The sequence below is a fragment of the Cystoisospora suis genome (genome assembly GCF_002600585.1).
Source record: "Cystoisospora suis strain Wien I chromosome Unknown contig_232, whole genome shotgun sequence".
NCBI lineage: Eukaryota > Apicomplexa > Conoidasida > Eucoccidiorida > Sarcocystidae > Cystoisospora > Cystoisospora suis.
Window position 1 is genome coordinate 208 of NW_027153034.1, and position 13,969 is coordinate 14,176.

The window sequence follows — 13,969 nt, forward strand, 5'->3', positions numbered from 1 at the left end:
AGAGTAAGTAGTAGTACACGTAGTCATGCGCGACTAAGCTTTATCTCCCCTTCACTTTCCTTTCCTTTATCTATATATCTATCTTCTTCTTTTCTATCGTCTCCCTTTTTTTTCTCTTTGTTTTCTTGGTACCTTTTCTTTCTTTTCTGGGAGGAGTTGTAAGGGTGAGAGGCACTCGAGGAGTGGGGAAGAATTCCTAGCAGTGGGTTCGCTTTCTTCTTCTTCTCTTCATTCTTTCTCTCATCTTCTCGCTCCCTTGTCTAGAGAAGACCTCTTTCTTCTAGATCCCTTTCCTCGTTCTTTCTTTCTTTCTTTCTCGTTGACTTTTTGGGGAATAGAGCGAGAAGGAGATTGCTGTACGGAGATTTCTTTCAGACACCTTCCTGGCGATAGAAAGGAAATTCAAGTAGATCAGTCACACTCTACCTGGTTCCTTCTTGTTTCTCTTCTTCTTTCATTTCTATCTTTTCTCCTTCTTCTTTCTCTTCCTGCTTATCTCTTTTCTTCTTCTTTTCCCTTCTAGGTTTCCTTGTATATCTCTACGCCCCAGTAGAAGGCGGCTTTCTCTCTTCGTCGCTATCTCTACCTCCTTCTTCAGCCGCTCTTCTACTTCTAGCTTTTTTGCTTCCTTTTCATCCATTTCTTTCGTGGTACTTCATATGGTCGGTTCATATCTTTTTCTCTTTCCTCGTTCTTTCTTGTCTTAAATTTTCCTTCTCTTTTCTGTCCTTTCCATTACAGAGAGAAGACAGCGTATGTGCACATGTTGTCTCGAGTGTATTGACGGCTCATTCGTCGTGTCGATAAGAGCTTTTCTTCTGTCTCTTTCTCTTTTCTCTCTTTCTTTCTTTAACGAAAAGCTTCTTTCTTCCTCTCTTAGACTCTCGTGAAGAAGCTGATAAATACATTCGTGTAGAAGAAGGAGAAGTCCATTTTCGATTCTTCTTCTTCTTCGATCTCTCTCTATGACCAAAGAGACAGCGAAGGAAAGAAAGAAAGAAGCCTTCTTTCATCGGGATCTCTCTCCGTCTCTTTTCTTCTACTTTTCCACCATGATCTCTTCATTCGTGTTGTGGCCGTTGTTCTCTCTTTTCTTTCTCTTTATCTTCTTCTCCTCTTCTTCTTCTTCCTTTCTCTCTTGCTTATCGTGACGGCATTTTGAGCTTCCTCGTTCAAGACAAAGCAGTTGAGAAACACACCTCTTCTTTCTTTTCTCCTCGAGATGAGAGAAACGTCGGGTAGCTCTGTCTTTCTTTCTTTCTCTTCTTTTTCCAGAAGAAGAGATCTCTCACACCTACAAAGCGAAGAAGGACACGGACAAGAGAGAGAACGAAGACGTCGAAGAGAGATACACACCTCTCCTGCCTCTCCGTCAGTCCGTACATCATCTGTAGCACGAGGAGGGGTGGCAACGGCCTCCTCCTTTTCTTCTGCTCATCCTGCGAGACGCATGAGTAGCGCCGTGAATGAAGAGAACCGAAGTCATAGTAGCAGTAGAAGTAGTAGTAGTAGGAGTCATAGTCGTCAGAATGGCGAAGATAGTCGGGGGAGAAGAAGAAGAAGACAAAAAACGACGACGAGGGGAAGAAGAAGAAGGAGAGAGAGTGTCGACCATGTGGGCCGGCAATCAGGGACTTCAGAGAAGATTCGGTCGACAAGTCATCGTGAGTCTTTCTTTGCCTCGTCCAGTTTCTCGTTATCTTCTTTCTCTGAACTTCTCGGGAAAGGAAGAGGCGTTCTTGTCAAACATTTTAGCTTTCTAGCTGGGAAGCGACCAAGAAGAAAAAGAGATGAAGAAGAGGAAGAAGAAGAAGCACGTCAAGTGGATCAAGGAGAGAGGAGAAGGACAATGACTTTTCTTCATCAAAGAGATCGGTCGAGAAGAGACCCTTCGCATCATCGGCCGAGCTCCAGTAGGAGGGGGGAGGAAGGAGAGAAGGAAGAAGAAGAAGCATTTGGAGATCGCGTAAGAAGAACCGTCCATCGATATACAAGTCACTTCACGAGATACCATTCAAAAGTTGGGAGAAACCAAGAGGAAAGAGAAGAAAGAGAAGAAAGAAGAGAAAGAAGAGAAAGAGAAGAAAGAAGAGAAAGAAGAGAAAGAGAAGAAAGAAGAGAAAGAGAAGAAAGAAGAGAAGTCGTTCACCCGGGGGATGAGGAGGGACGTGCTGCACAGGGGACAAGGAGATCTTCTGGTTTCAAAGGGAGAGGGGGAAGAGGAGGAGGAGGAGGGGAGACAGAAAGAAGAAGAAGAAGAAGAAGAGAAAAGGAAGAAGAAGGACGACGACGACGCTCCTCCGATCACCCCATCAGCAATCGCATGATGCTTATGATCGGGAGAGGTAGCAACGCCCACCCCGGAGCTTCTCCTTCTTCTTCCTCTTCCTCTCGTCCTTTTCCCCTACCGTCACCTCCTCCTGCTCCTCCTACTGCTACTACTACCATTATCTGTCCAGTATGGTAAGAGGTGCATGTGTTGCGGAGAGAAAATCTCTTGTTTGCATCTCTCGCTTCTCGTCTTGGTAGGGATGAAGCGCATGTGCAGATGTGTTAGGAATGCTATAGAAAATAAAAACATGTGATGGTGTGTATATACACCCGGTTACCCAGGTGGACGTATACTTCATGAGTCAGGTGTACGTACACCTCGTTTTCCAGGAGTACTGGTCACGTGACTGTACATACACCTGGATATGTACATATGCGAATCTGTATTGATATGTGTCTTCAGAGAGCGTGTTTGTATCCATAAAGAATATTAGCTCCACTACAGGGAGAGCGAAGAGCTGTGAGGTTCCTATTCGTATCCAAGAGTGAGGTGTCGGCTTATATTCGGAGACACCATGACTACAACCTCTCCCGATGGCCTACTCTCTTCCGCCGTTTCTCATTATATAGTAGAGGGGTGAACCGTCGCTCTCACTCTTTGTCTACTTCTTTCTCTCTTTCTAGTTTTTCTTCTTCAGTCTACGTTCTTGCCGTTCACGTATATGTACATATAGCCATATATATACATATATATCTGTATGCATCTTCTATATCTATCCGTATATATATGTATCTAGTAGATATATATAGTGTATGTCTATATATATATATATATCCTCTATTTATGTATGTGTATACTATATATATATATATTTATAGTATGTGGAATTTAGGGCGTGAAGTGGTAGGTGTCTCAAAGAGGTTTCCGTGCGAGAGAGGAAGGTCGTCTTTTCGACGGAGTGGAATGTCTATCATTTTTCTTCTTCTTGTTCTGCACGTTTCTCTGCCGTTCTTCTTTTTCTTCCTGCTGTGTACTTACACATGCTTTCTGTCAACAGCTCAAAGCCTTTTGCACCAGGTGTACGTACACTTCAGGTGCTAGTGCATATCGACGGATGTCTTATTTCTGAGAAGCTTCGTGTGCAGTTAACTCCAGATCAGTGGGGGTCTCTGCAAAGACTTGCTGGACCGTAAGAATTTCCCACACACACATACACTCTCTGTCTCCTCTCGTGCGTCTCAGACTCTCTACCTTCTTAATGCGATCTGCTTCCATAGATAGATAGATGGACAGATACATGCATAGATATGCACATATGTCTACACACATATATATATATATATACACATATATATATACATATAGATAGATAGGTAGATATGGCTGTTGTATTGCGTCTATTTTTGTGGTGTAGGATGTGTTCGTATGTTCTATTGCATGTGGCATGCATGCATGCGGGTGTTCCGGCTCTTGTCATCCCCCGTCTACTCGGGCTTTTCTATCTTTTTAGAGAAATAGAAAGTTCGGGAGCAGATGCAACCCGATCTACGAAAAGGCAGCAGCCTCGTGCCTCTCTCTCGAAATTCTCTCATCTTTGTCAGCTATCATTCATACCTATCTCTGTGACCTATCTATCTTTAATCTATCCATCCATCCATCTCTCTTCAATCGACGCGTCTTTAGTCAATCCACTTTCAATCTATCTATCTATCTTTCTTTCTTCAACTTTCTTCAATCGACTCATCTGTCTGTGGATGTGTCTGTAGAGGATGTGAAAATTGTGGAGGACAATGAGAGAGACACAAGGGTGTACATACACCGGAAACTCTTCATGTCGAAAGGTCGCAAGTGTTTTCTTTTCATAGAGAGAGATAGATATAGACAGATAGTTGGACATTCTCTACGCCTTTCGTTTCTCTCCTTTTCTTGCAAGATTTTTCTTTCTTTCTTCCATTCATTCATTCATTGTTCATTCTTTCTTTCTTTCTCTTATTCATTCTTTGTTCTTTCTTTCTTTTCATTGCAGCTGCTGGCATCATCGCTTTGGTCATGTGAAGGATGGGGTGATCGTTTTTGATCGCCAGTCTTCTTCTCCTTCTTCTACTTCTCCTCCTCCTCCTCTTGCTAGTATTCCTTCTCCTTCTTCTCCTCTTGTTGGGGATATTTCTTCTTCTACATCTTCATCTTTACCTCCTCCATCTTCCTCTCTTCTTCCTGCTCGTTCTACTCCCACCGTAACCGCCACATCTGTGTTTCGACTTCAAAATTCTTTCTCTTCTCCGTCTCTTCATCCAGACTTGTCTCTCGAGAGAAGACTTGCTTCTCCCTCTTATCTTCTTAGGGCCCCCGACGGGGTTGCGCGTCCCTCTTCCTCATCTCCAGGAGAAAGAGAAGAAGAAGACCAAGAGAGACAACACGAGGAAGAAGAGGAGGACGATCATCGTCATCGTCATCATGACTCTGGGAGAAGAGATGCGAGTCAAAGGAGTGGTGGAAGGCCTTCTGACCCTCTCTCTCTCTTTAGGACAGAAGATGAAAGGAATTTCCATCAGGACGAGCCCCTTCGTCGAGTGTTCTCTCATAGCAGAACAGCTCCTGCTCTCTTTACGACCTCTAGAAGTCTTCTGCGTGTCGATACGTCCACCTATGCTGATCCTTCTTCTTCTTTATCATCATCTTCTTCTTTTCCTCTCTATCGGTCTTATTCTCGGAGAGGAAGAGGAGAGAGGCATTTCTTTTGGTTGATTGAGGAAGAGCCCATACCTCCCGTCTCTTCTTCTTCTTCTTCTCTCATGTTGAGAAGAGGAAGAAGAAGAAGAACAGCAGGAGGAGGCGCAGGAGGAGGAGGAGGGATGATCGAGAGACTTCGTGAGATTTCTTCTTCAAGAGAAGAAAGGAGAGAAACACGAACTTTTCTCGCATCATCTCAGGATGCCCTAGGAGCATGGAATGAGGCTACTACCGAGAGAGTGGAAGGAGATCGAGGAGGAAGAAGAAGAGAAGAAGAAGAGCAAGAGCAAGATCAACACGAAGAAGATCTAAGCATCAAGAATACGAATCGAAGAGACAAAGCCGATCAAGGTGGAGATAATGGCACAGTCACAGGGGGAGGAGAAGAGGAAAGGACAAGAAGATTGACTTTGAGAAGTCGGAGAGGGAATGGAGGCTCTTTTCAATTTCCTTCGACGTTCTTAAGAAACTTGTTAGGGGGAAGAGCAGGAGGAAGCTCGGGTGGTGGTAGTAGTAGTAGTTTAAGAGCAAGAAAAGAAGAAGGGAAAGAGAAAGAAGAACGCAGGCAAGGAAGTCCATCGGAAGCGCCTCTTGATCAAATGAGGAAGGGGACTCGCAGCAGCAGTAGAAATGATTTAAGTCGAAGAGAAGAAAATGAAGAAGATGACGATGACGTGCTTGTTAGGGCACCTCGAGTAAGAAGAAGAAGAAGATACCGACCTCCTATGTATTCGTCTTCCTCCTCCTCGTCCTCCTCTCCCTCTGTCTCGCCTTTTCCTCGTTTGCTTCATGGCTTGTCTTTGGATTCCTCGTTAACACGAGAGAGGAGATCTCTTTTCCTTTCCAATGGCGATTTCTCTCCTTCTTTTTCTTCTTCTTCATCCTCTCCCTATGCCCCCCCGCCCTACCGTCGGGACCGCGTGTTCTCACACGACTATCGCCGTGCCTCCTCTCTCCGATCGAGAAGAGAGTTAGGAGGTGAGAGAGAAGAAGATCTCGGGCTACAGCACGAAGGAACGACAAGAGGAGGTGTATATACCGGAGAGATGTCTATCATGGAGAGACGTCTACTGCGTCCGGGGATCGGAACTATCGACGAAAATCTACGCTTCTTAGTGTGGCTAGATTCATCCTCTTCATCTCCCCCTACTTTGTCAGCGAGAGAAAGGCTTCTCCACAGACAAGAGAGATTTCTGCACTTTCTTCACAGAGGTCGCTTCGAAACAAGGAGACAAGAGAGAGAGGGGAGTCTCCATGACCATGAGAATGATCGTGCAAATCCTCATCTCGAAGATAGAACCTCTTATAGAACAAGATTTCTTCTTACAGGAGAAGCTGTCTCTTCTTCTCCTCCTCCTCCTTTTCATGAAGGCACGGGCTATCGTTCCCCTCCCCGCCGTCGTCTAAGAGAAGGGGGGGCAGAAGAGAGAAGTTTTTCAAGGGAGAATAAGAAGACCACCGAGCAAGATAGTGTTGTTCTTCCTATTTCTTCCTACTTATCTCTACCGTTCCCAAGAGGTCGGCGCGGGCGCACTTGTTTACTCGAGCGTGATAAGTATTCTTCTTCCCCATCACCTTCCTCTCGACGTGATGGGGTGTCTATACACTCCCCCGGATTAGGCAGCGCCACGACGACGACAACTGCTGCGTCTTCTCTAGGTTTTCTTTCTCCTTCCGCCTTCTCAGAGAACATCTCCCCTCCTCGTCATGCTGTCTTTGCTTCTTCTTCTCTCGAAAGTGTAGAGCCTTGTGAAGAAGTCACTGGAGTCTCGCGAAGGACCTGTCACCGAAGTTACGAAGGACCTAACCTGCCACAAAGAGGAGAAGAAGAAGAAGAAGGAGAAGAAGAAGGAGAACACCCTGAGCAGAGAAAGAAAGCGGTGGAGAGACAAGAAGAATCAACAGGGGGAGAGAGAGTAGAAGAAGATGAGAAAGAAAGAGATGTATCAGAAGAAGAAAGAAGCAATCGACGTCTTTCAGATGGGAAAGTTGTCTCCTCTTCTTCCTCTGTATGTTGTCGGAGATTTCATGCCTATCAGTCATCTTTTTCATCTCCACCGAGTCTTTTCGTGAATTATATCTCTCAGCATCTTCCTTCTTCTTCCTCTTCTTCTTCCTCCACGACGGCTTCAACATCTCTTTCTCCCCCCTTTTGTGCTCTTCCGCCTGCCTCTCCTTCTTCTTCCTCTTCTTCTTCTTTCTCGCTGCCTCCCACTCAACCCGCTCAGTCGTCGTCATCTTCTTCTTCGTGTTTTCTCTCTCCGGTCTTTTCACCTTCTTCTTCTTCTTCGCTTCTCCACACTCGGTCACTCCTTCGTCAAAGAAGAGAAGCACAACAGAGAAGAAGAAGTGGAAGAAAAGACGAGGAAGAAGAAGAAGGACGAGCCAGCCACCAAGGCCCAGATCGAGGAGGGGGATTTCCGGCAAGGAGAGAAGGTCGTGAAGTAAACGAAGAAGAGGGGAGCAAGCAGATGCTTATGTGTAGAGAGATAAAAAGAGAAGAACAGAAAGACGAGCAAGGAAGAGGACAGAGAGACGGAGAAGGAAGATCAAGAAAAGAAGAAGAAGAAAGGAATAGAAATGGGTCGAGTACTACGGTCTCTACTTCTTCTACGTCAACAACGACCACTCCTGTTACTTCTTCTTCTTCTTTTTCTTCTTCTACAGTGAATGAAAGAGAGAGAAGTGCGTTCAATCAAGATCTCTTCATAGATTCTCTCCTACAGCTAATTAGAGGAGAAAGAGCGGGGACAGATGAAGTCTCTGCAAAGAGAGGTAAACCAAAGAAAGGAAGCTTCTAAACATGTCTTTCCTCATTGACTCGACTTTCCTCCAGGTGTACGTACACCTCTCTCTCTTGGTGTTCTCCTTCTTCTTGTTGTTCTTTTCTTCATCTATCTATCTTTAGTCTATTTGTCTATAGTCTATCTGTCTATCTTTAAACTATCTGTCTGTCTATCTATCTATCTATTTATCTATCTCTAGTCTATCTGTCTTTGATCTATGTATCCGTCTCTAGTGTATTTCTTCTTATCTTCAACTGAGGTACCTATCGATGGATGATCTATTTCCTCACGCACATTCGTGCTTTTTCTCCTTTGTTCGGGTGGTCACTTTCCACCTTTCTCTACCGCCGTCTGCTCTATATGACTGGCATGCCTCTCTCATTTCTTTTCTTCACCTTTCTCTCTTCTTCTTTTTCTTCTTCTTTGTTAAAGAGATCCCTTTCTATCGAGTGGAGATCAACATACCCAGGCTGGTCTATGACAAGAGGCCTCTATACATCCATACACTCACATATATCTATCCACATAGACAGACAGATATACATACATATATACACATACAGGCAGACATACATATATACATATACATAGATCTATAAGTATATGTAGATAGATATATATAGATAGATAGATATATTTCTAGTTGAGGGGATCGTTTATGTGTCTTTCTTTTACTAATGTATATGATGGAGAAGAAGAAGGCTTTCTCCTGTCTCTACGTTTTTGTTCTTTCTTTTCATATCCATCTTTTCTTTCTTTCTTTCTTTCTTTCTTTCTTTCTTTGTGTGTGTAGCATTTAAGTTGCATCGTACGGCTGATCGCGACCAGTTTTGGGCTCTTGCGACTTTTCCGTTTGCGTTGAAGAAGGCATGGTTCCTCGCACAATTAAGCAGCATGCGGGTCCACTTCGCCAACTCATGGCTCGTCCTAGGTATGGATGCATGCACGACACTCTCTCTCTCTCTGTCGCATCGCAACAAACGAATCGAAAAAGAAAGAAATAAAGAAAGAAAGAAAGAGTGAGAAAGAAGGAAAGACTTAAGAAAGAAAGAGAGGGAAGGACAAGAGAAGCGGAGGAGGTGGAGGTGAATAATGGAATGAAAAGTGAGGGGTTTCAAAAGGAAGGAGTGCTCCTGGCTCTTCTTCTTTTTCTTTTTCATGTGAAAGGAGACAAGGAGGAGGAGGAGGAGGATGATGACCTCTCAGAGGAAGAAAAGACAGAAAATAGAGGGCCTAGAGATCAATATAGATAGATCAAAGGTAGAATTAAAATAGATCAAAGATACATAGATCAAAGATAGATAGATAGATATAGATGTGGGGATATACATCTAAGCTCAGGTTTAGTTAAATGAGCCATAGAGATAGGACTATCGAGAGACAAGAGACATTCCATACATATGGATGCGTTTGAAGTGTCTCTCCATGAGGGTGTATAGACAGAGAGAGAGAAGGAAGGAGAGATGCTTTGCTTCCTGTGTGTGAAATAGATAGATAGATAGACATCTTCGCCGAAGTGGTCTTCTTCTCTCAACTCCTCATACACCTCCTACACAGTGAATCTCTATCAACTCGAGAAGACTTTATCTCCTTCTACATACACTTCATCCATCCAGCCATCCATCTGCACATTTACAGGCATGTATCTCCGTCTGTCTAATTGTCTATCTGTCTCAGATCTTTCTGTACCTCTATCTGTCTCATTTATTTATTTTCTTGATTTATCTCTCCTATCTATTGATCTGTTTGCCTCTGGTACACTTCCTTTTTCTCGTAGGGTCTTGCTGTCTCCGTGCTTCTTCTCTCAGTTTCCTTCCTCGCCATCCTCGGAGAGAAGCGACGATACTCGTAGACATAAAGTCTATACAGAAAGTGCACATACTATATATATATATATATTTATATATATATATATATATATATATGTGTGTGCCTACAGAAATCATATGTGACTGCTTGTAAATAGATATGTGTGTGTTTCAGTGTCTGTCTGTGGTGTCATCGGATCTAGTTCTTTTTCACTTTTCTGTTCATTTTGTCTTTCTTCTTCTTCTTCTTCTCGTTCTTCTTCCTGGTAATGTGTAGAGTTGTCGAGAGACGATCTCTTGCAATCGGCTTATAGTCGGATAAGAGGTCTGTCAGGGCATTTCTTTCATCGGGAGTTCAAATTTCAATTCCAAGGAGAATCTGCAGCGGCCGATGCGGGAGGACCCACAAGGGAATTTTTCACTCTTATTTCACAGGTATCAAACAATCTTCTTTTCTGTCTTTCTTTCTTCTCTTTCTTTCTTTCCTTTTCTTCCTTCTTTTTCTTTCTCTCTTGTTTGTGTCTTTCTATTTGTCTAGGTTGGTCTTTCTTTCTTTCTCTCTCTCTCTTCTGTCTCTTTTTTCGTCTCTTCATATGTAGGTATATGTGTATGTACTGCATGTCTGTCTTTGACTAGGGATGGGTAGATTCAGCATACTTACACATGGGTATGATCCTTCATACATGCGTATCATTCATACGTACACATAGTCATACATAGATATTCATACATAGATGGGTGATACATAGATATTCGTATACATATTCCTATGCGTAGATGTAGGTCTAAACTACACATACATAGGTGTAGCTGTCTCCTTCCTTCTTTCCTCGTCATCACTACCCTTCTTTTTCTTCTTTCCTTTCTCTTTTTTCTTCTTCTCCAGAAGATCTTCGATCCGAATCTAGGTCTCTTCAAGTTTTGCGATACAGACGAAATTGCCTACCAAATCAACCCTCTCTCCATGTAAGCCATCCCCCCCCCCGCCTCTACTCCTGTATGCAGCCACACCTATCTATATACATATGCCGATCTATCTATCTATCTATCTTCAGCCTCTCTCTCTTTCTGTCTTTAATCTATCTACCTATTGGCTATAAGTAGTAGGGAATCTACCTGGAGAGATGTATTGAGTGTATCATCGATTGCTCCTACGTCCACCCCCTCCATGTGTCTTTATGTCTATCTTTCATTGATTTATCTACATGGCTCGTGTTTCGTGTCTGTGTGAATTATGTATCTATATGCATGTCTACCTATGCGCATCTACTTATATGTGTGTATGCAGTACATAGGAACACATACAGTGCATGTATCTATCCTTATGTTAAGACAGAGTGCTGGCGTATGGAGGGTCCGCATGTTCGAGGCTTCTATCGCGTATTATTTCACTAAGTTAGATCTATATGGATGTATATGTACATGTGTAGATATGCATGCATCTATGTGTAGATACATACATGTATATGTACCCCTCCCCTCTTCTCTCGTTAGACTGGAATGAATGAATTATCATACCCGACTAAAGAGAACACATGCGGACATCACGCCTAGAATCTATCTTCAACACATTCATGTATAGACATACATATATGTATGCATATGTACATATATATATATATATGTGTATAGGCACATTGATGTGTCTCTAGGTTTGTATAGAAAGTTTTGCTATGTGCCGTGCTAAGAGAGATCTTGTCTCTGTGAAGAATTTCCTAGAGAAAGAGAATCCACAAGCACACTCCAGCTGATAGTTGTCTTTCGCCCTTCATTCTCTTCATCTTCGTCTGTACATACTCTCGAAGCATACTCGTAGGATCTTTCGCATACGTCCCTCGAGTATCCAGGGTCTTCATACACGCATACACACACTAATACATAGATAGATCAAGGATACATAGATATTTCTAAGATAGATAGATAGATTGAAGATAGATAGATTAAAGATAGATAGGTAGATAGTTTGTATGTGTCATTGAGTTGCGTGGGTAAAGACTGTGTTATGTGTATGGCGGAGTGGATGAGGAGGAGGAGAAGAAGAAGAAGAGGAGGGATAGGAAAGTGAATGATCTAGAGAACTCTCTCTGGACTTCTCTATCAAGATGTCTTTATATTTTTCCTTGGAGGGCTCTCTATCTCCAAACCATATGCTTATATAGCACCTATTCTATGTACATATGCATGATGTGTATAGGTGTCTTTTTCATATCTTTCTTCTTTCTTTCCTTCTTTCTTTGTGCTCTCTTGTACCCACAGGGTGAATGAGTCTCATCTTCTTTTCTTTCGTTTTATCGGACTGTTAATTGGAAAGGCTCTTCTTGATAAGCAGATCTTCATCACCCCTTTAACCCGTCCTCTTCTTAAGCAAGTACGCACGCACTTCTTCTTCTCTTTTCTCCGATCGATCTTCTTCTCTTAATTCTCTCTTTTCTGCTTCGTTTTTCTTTCTTCTCTTCTCTTCGATGTCTGAGGCGGAAGCTTAGATCGCTCTAGTAATGCCCCCTCATATAACTAGACTGCATTATCAGCGCTTTCCCATCTATGTACGTGTATCTGCGTTTACCGTATATAGGCCGATCTTTAGATATGCGTAGAGCATATTATATGTGCGAGTTGGCTGTGTATATGTATGTATATGTAGGAGATAGAGATCTATGTGGGGAATTTTGTCTTTTTTGCATGGTCTACTCTAGTCTTTATCTCTCCTTATCTACCAGGAGAGTGTCTGTTTTGATCCCTCTTCTCCGTTTTATAGGTGTACATACACCTCAGCAGAAGAAGAAGAAAAAGAACAAGAGAGAACCTTAGTAGCTTTCCTAAGCGTGTAGAACTTCTCATAAGTGTCTTTTTCTGTTCACAGGTTTCTTGCTGTCTACTTGATGTACATACGTATGTATCGATATAGGCCTAATGATCGATAAAGCAGACCCTTCGTCTTGCCTCCCTAAGTATTTCTATTCCTATAGTAGCTCTCTTCGTGTATGCCCTAGCAAGTATCAAACAATGAAGAAAGACTCTCTGGTATCTGCACATGTGTATGTAGATCAAAGATAGATGAATAGATTAAAGATATATTAAAGATAGATAGATAGATAGATCAAAGATAGATAGATTTAGGATGGATAGATAGATAGATGAACGAGTTTATGTACAGGAGAAGTGTGTAGCCCGTCTTTCATCTTTGGGTCATGGAGAGGGTTGGGGTGTCTCCACAGCAAAGCATTTCATTCATTTGCATATAGACAGAGACACATAGCTAGCCACACATCTAGATAGACACGAGTGAGACAAGAGCCATCGATCAACTCTCTGGCACTCAGACATAATGAAAAAATGACGAAAGAAAATAAACAAATGAAAAGAGTGAGAACGAAACAATCCTAAAGAAAGAAAGAAAGTTGAAGAAAGAAAGAAAGTTGAAGAAAGAAAGAGAGAATAGGCTTACTTACCTGTAGAGCGGTGTATGCGGCGACTTCATAAGCCCCGGCTCCAGGTACGAGGCATTTATCTTCTATCGCATTCTTCACAGATCGCAAGCCATCTCTTAAAGCATCCTTTATCTACACGCAAAGAAAGAGTGAGAAGGAAAGAAAGACACATACATGCATATACATTCGGGTCGCAGACATACAGATATACAATTGCCTCTATGTATATCATTCTAGCTACATACAGATACACCTCGTCTTTCACCCGACTATCTCTTCTTCTCTTTCTCTTTGTATGATCTCTATGCAAACCTGCCACCTTTCTTTCTCCCTCTCTCTTTCTTCTCTTTCATCTTTATCTCTTTCATTCCTTCTTTCTTTCTTTCTTCTTTGTCTCTATCTTTCTCTCAAGGCTCTCTCTTATCTCTCTCTCTTCTTCTTCCTCCTCCTCCTTCTTATCTCTGTCTTTCTTTCTGTCTGAACTGTCTTATCTTGTCTGGAATCTTATCTTCTTCCTTCTTATCAAATCTCTCTCTCTCATCTTGTCTCTCTCTTATCTTATCTCTTTCATCTTTTTCTTTCTTTCTTGCATGCATGCATGCACGTTATCAGCGCGTATAGTGTATCTCTGTCTCTTCTTCTTCTTACCTGTGCAATGGTGTGGTCGTTGGGGGCCTGAATGAGAATGCAGCAAGACCGAGGGTGTCTCACTCCATCGACGAAAGTATACTTCTCATCTCCTAGAGTCTTTTCATACACATGCTCTGCAGATCCGAGGTCGTCTATCGTCAAATCTTCCACGCTATTCACTGGATTTCCCCCACAGCATAACGTCAATCTCTCCATATTTCTTCTCTTCACCTAAAAGGAAGAAGAAAAAGAAAAAGAAAGATAGATAGATAGAAAAGAAACACTCTCTCTCATGTAGATAGATAGATTGAAGAT

At 42.6% G+C, this 13,969-nt stretch overlaps 2 protein-coding genes across 2 annotated transcripts; one reads left to right on the forward strand and one right to left on the reverse strand.

Annotated features, from left to right (window-relative positions):
• Nucleotides 1-2: 2 nt before the first annotated feature.
• On the forward strand, nt 3-11,961 carry CSUI_000615 (hect-domain (ubiquitin-transferase) domain-containing protein; the record flags this gene model as incomplete). The annotated part of the gene is made up of 7 exons (XM_068060848.1): nt 3-2,463; nt 3,330-3,461; nt 4,299-7,777; nt 8,582-8,719; nt 9,874-10,031; nt 10,483-10,562; nt 11,853-11,961. Coding segments are annotated over exons 1-7 (5,337 nt in total), but the record flags the coding sequence as incomplete, so codon positions are not given.
• Nucleotides 11,962-13,041: 1,080 nt separating this feature from the next.
• Nucleotides 13,042-13,887, reverse strand: CSUI_000616 (tcp-1 chaperonin; the record flags this gene model as incomplete). The annotated part of the gene is made up of 2 exons (XM_068060849.1): nt 13,673-13,887; nt 13,042-13,156 (listed from the first exon to the last, which is right to left on the reverse strand). Coding segments are annotated over exons 1-2 (312 nt in total), but the record flags the coding sequence as incomplete, so codon positions are not given.
• Nucleotides 13,888-13,969: the final 82 nt, after the last annotated feature.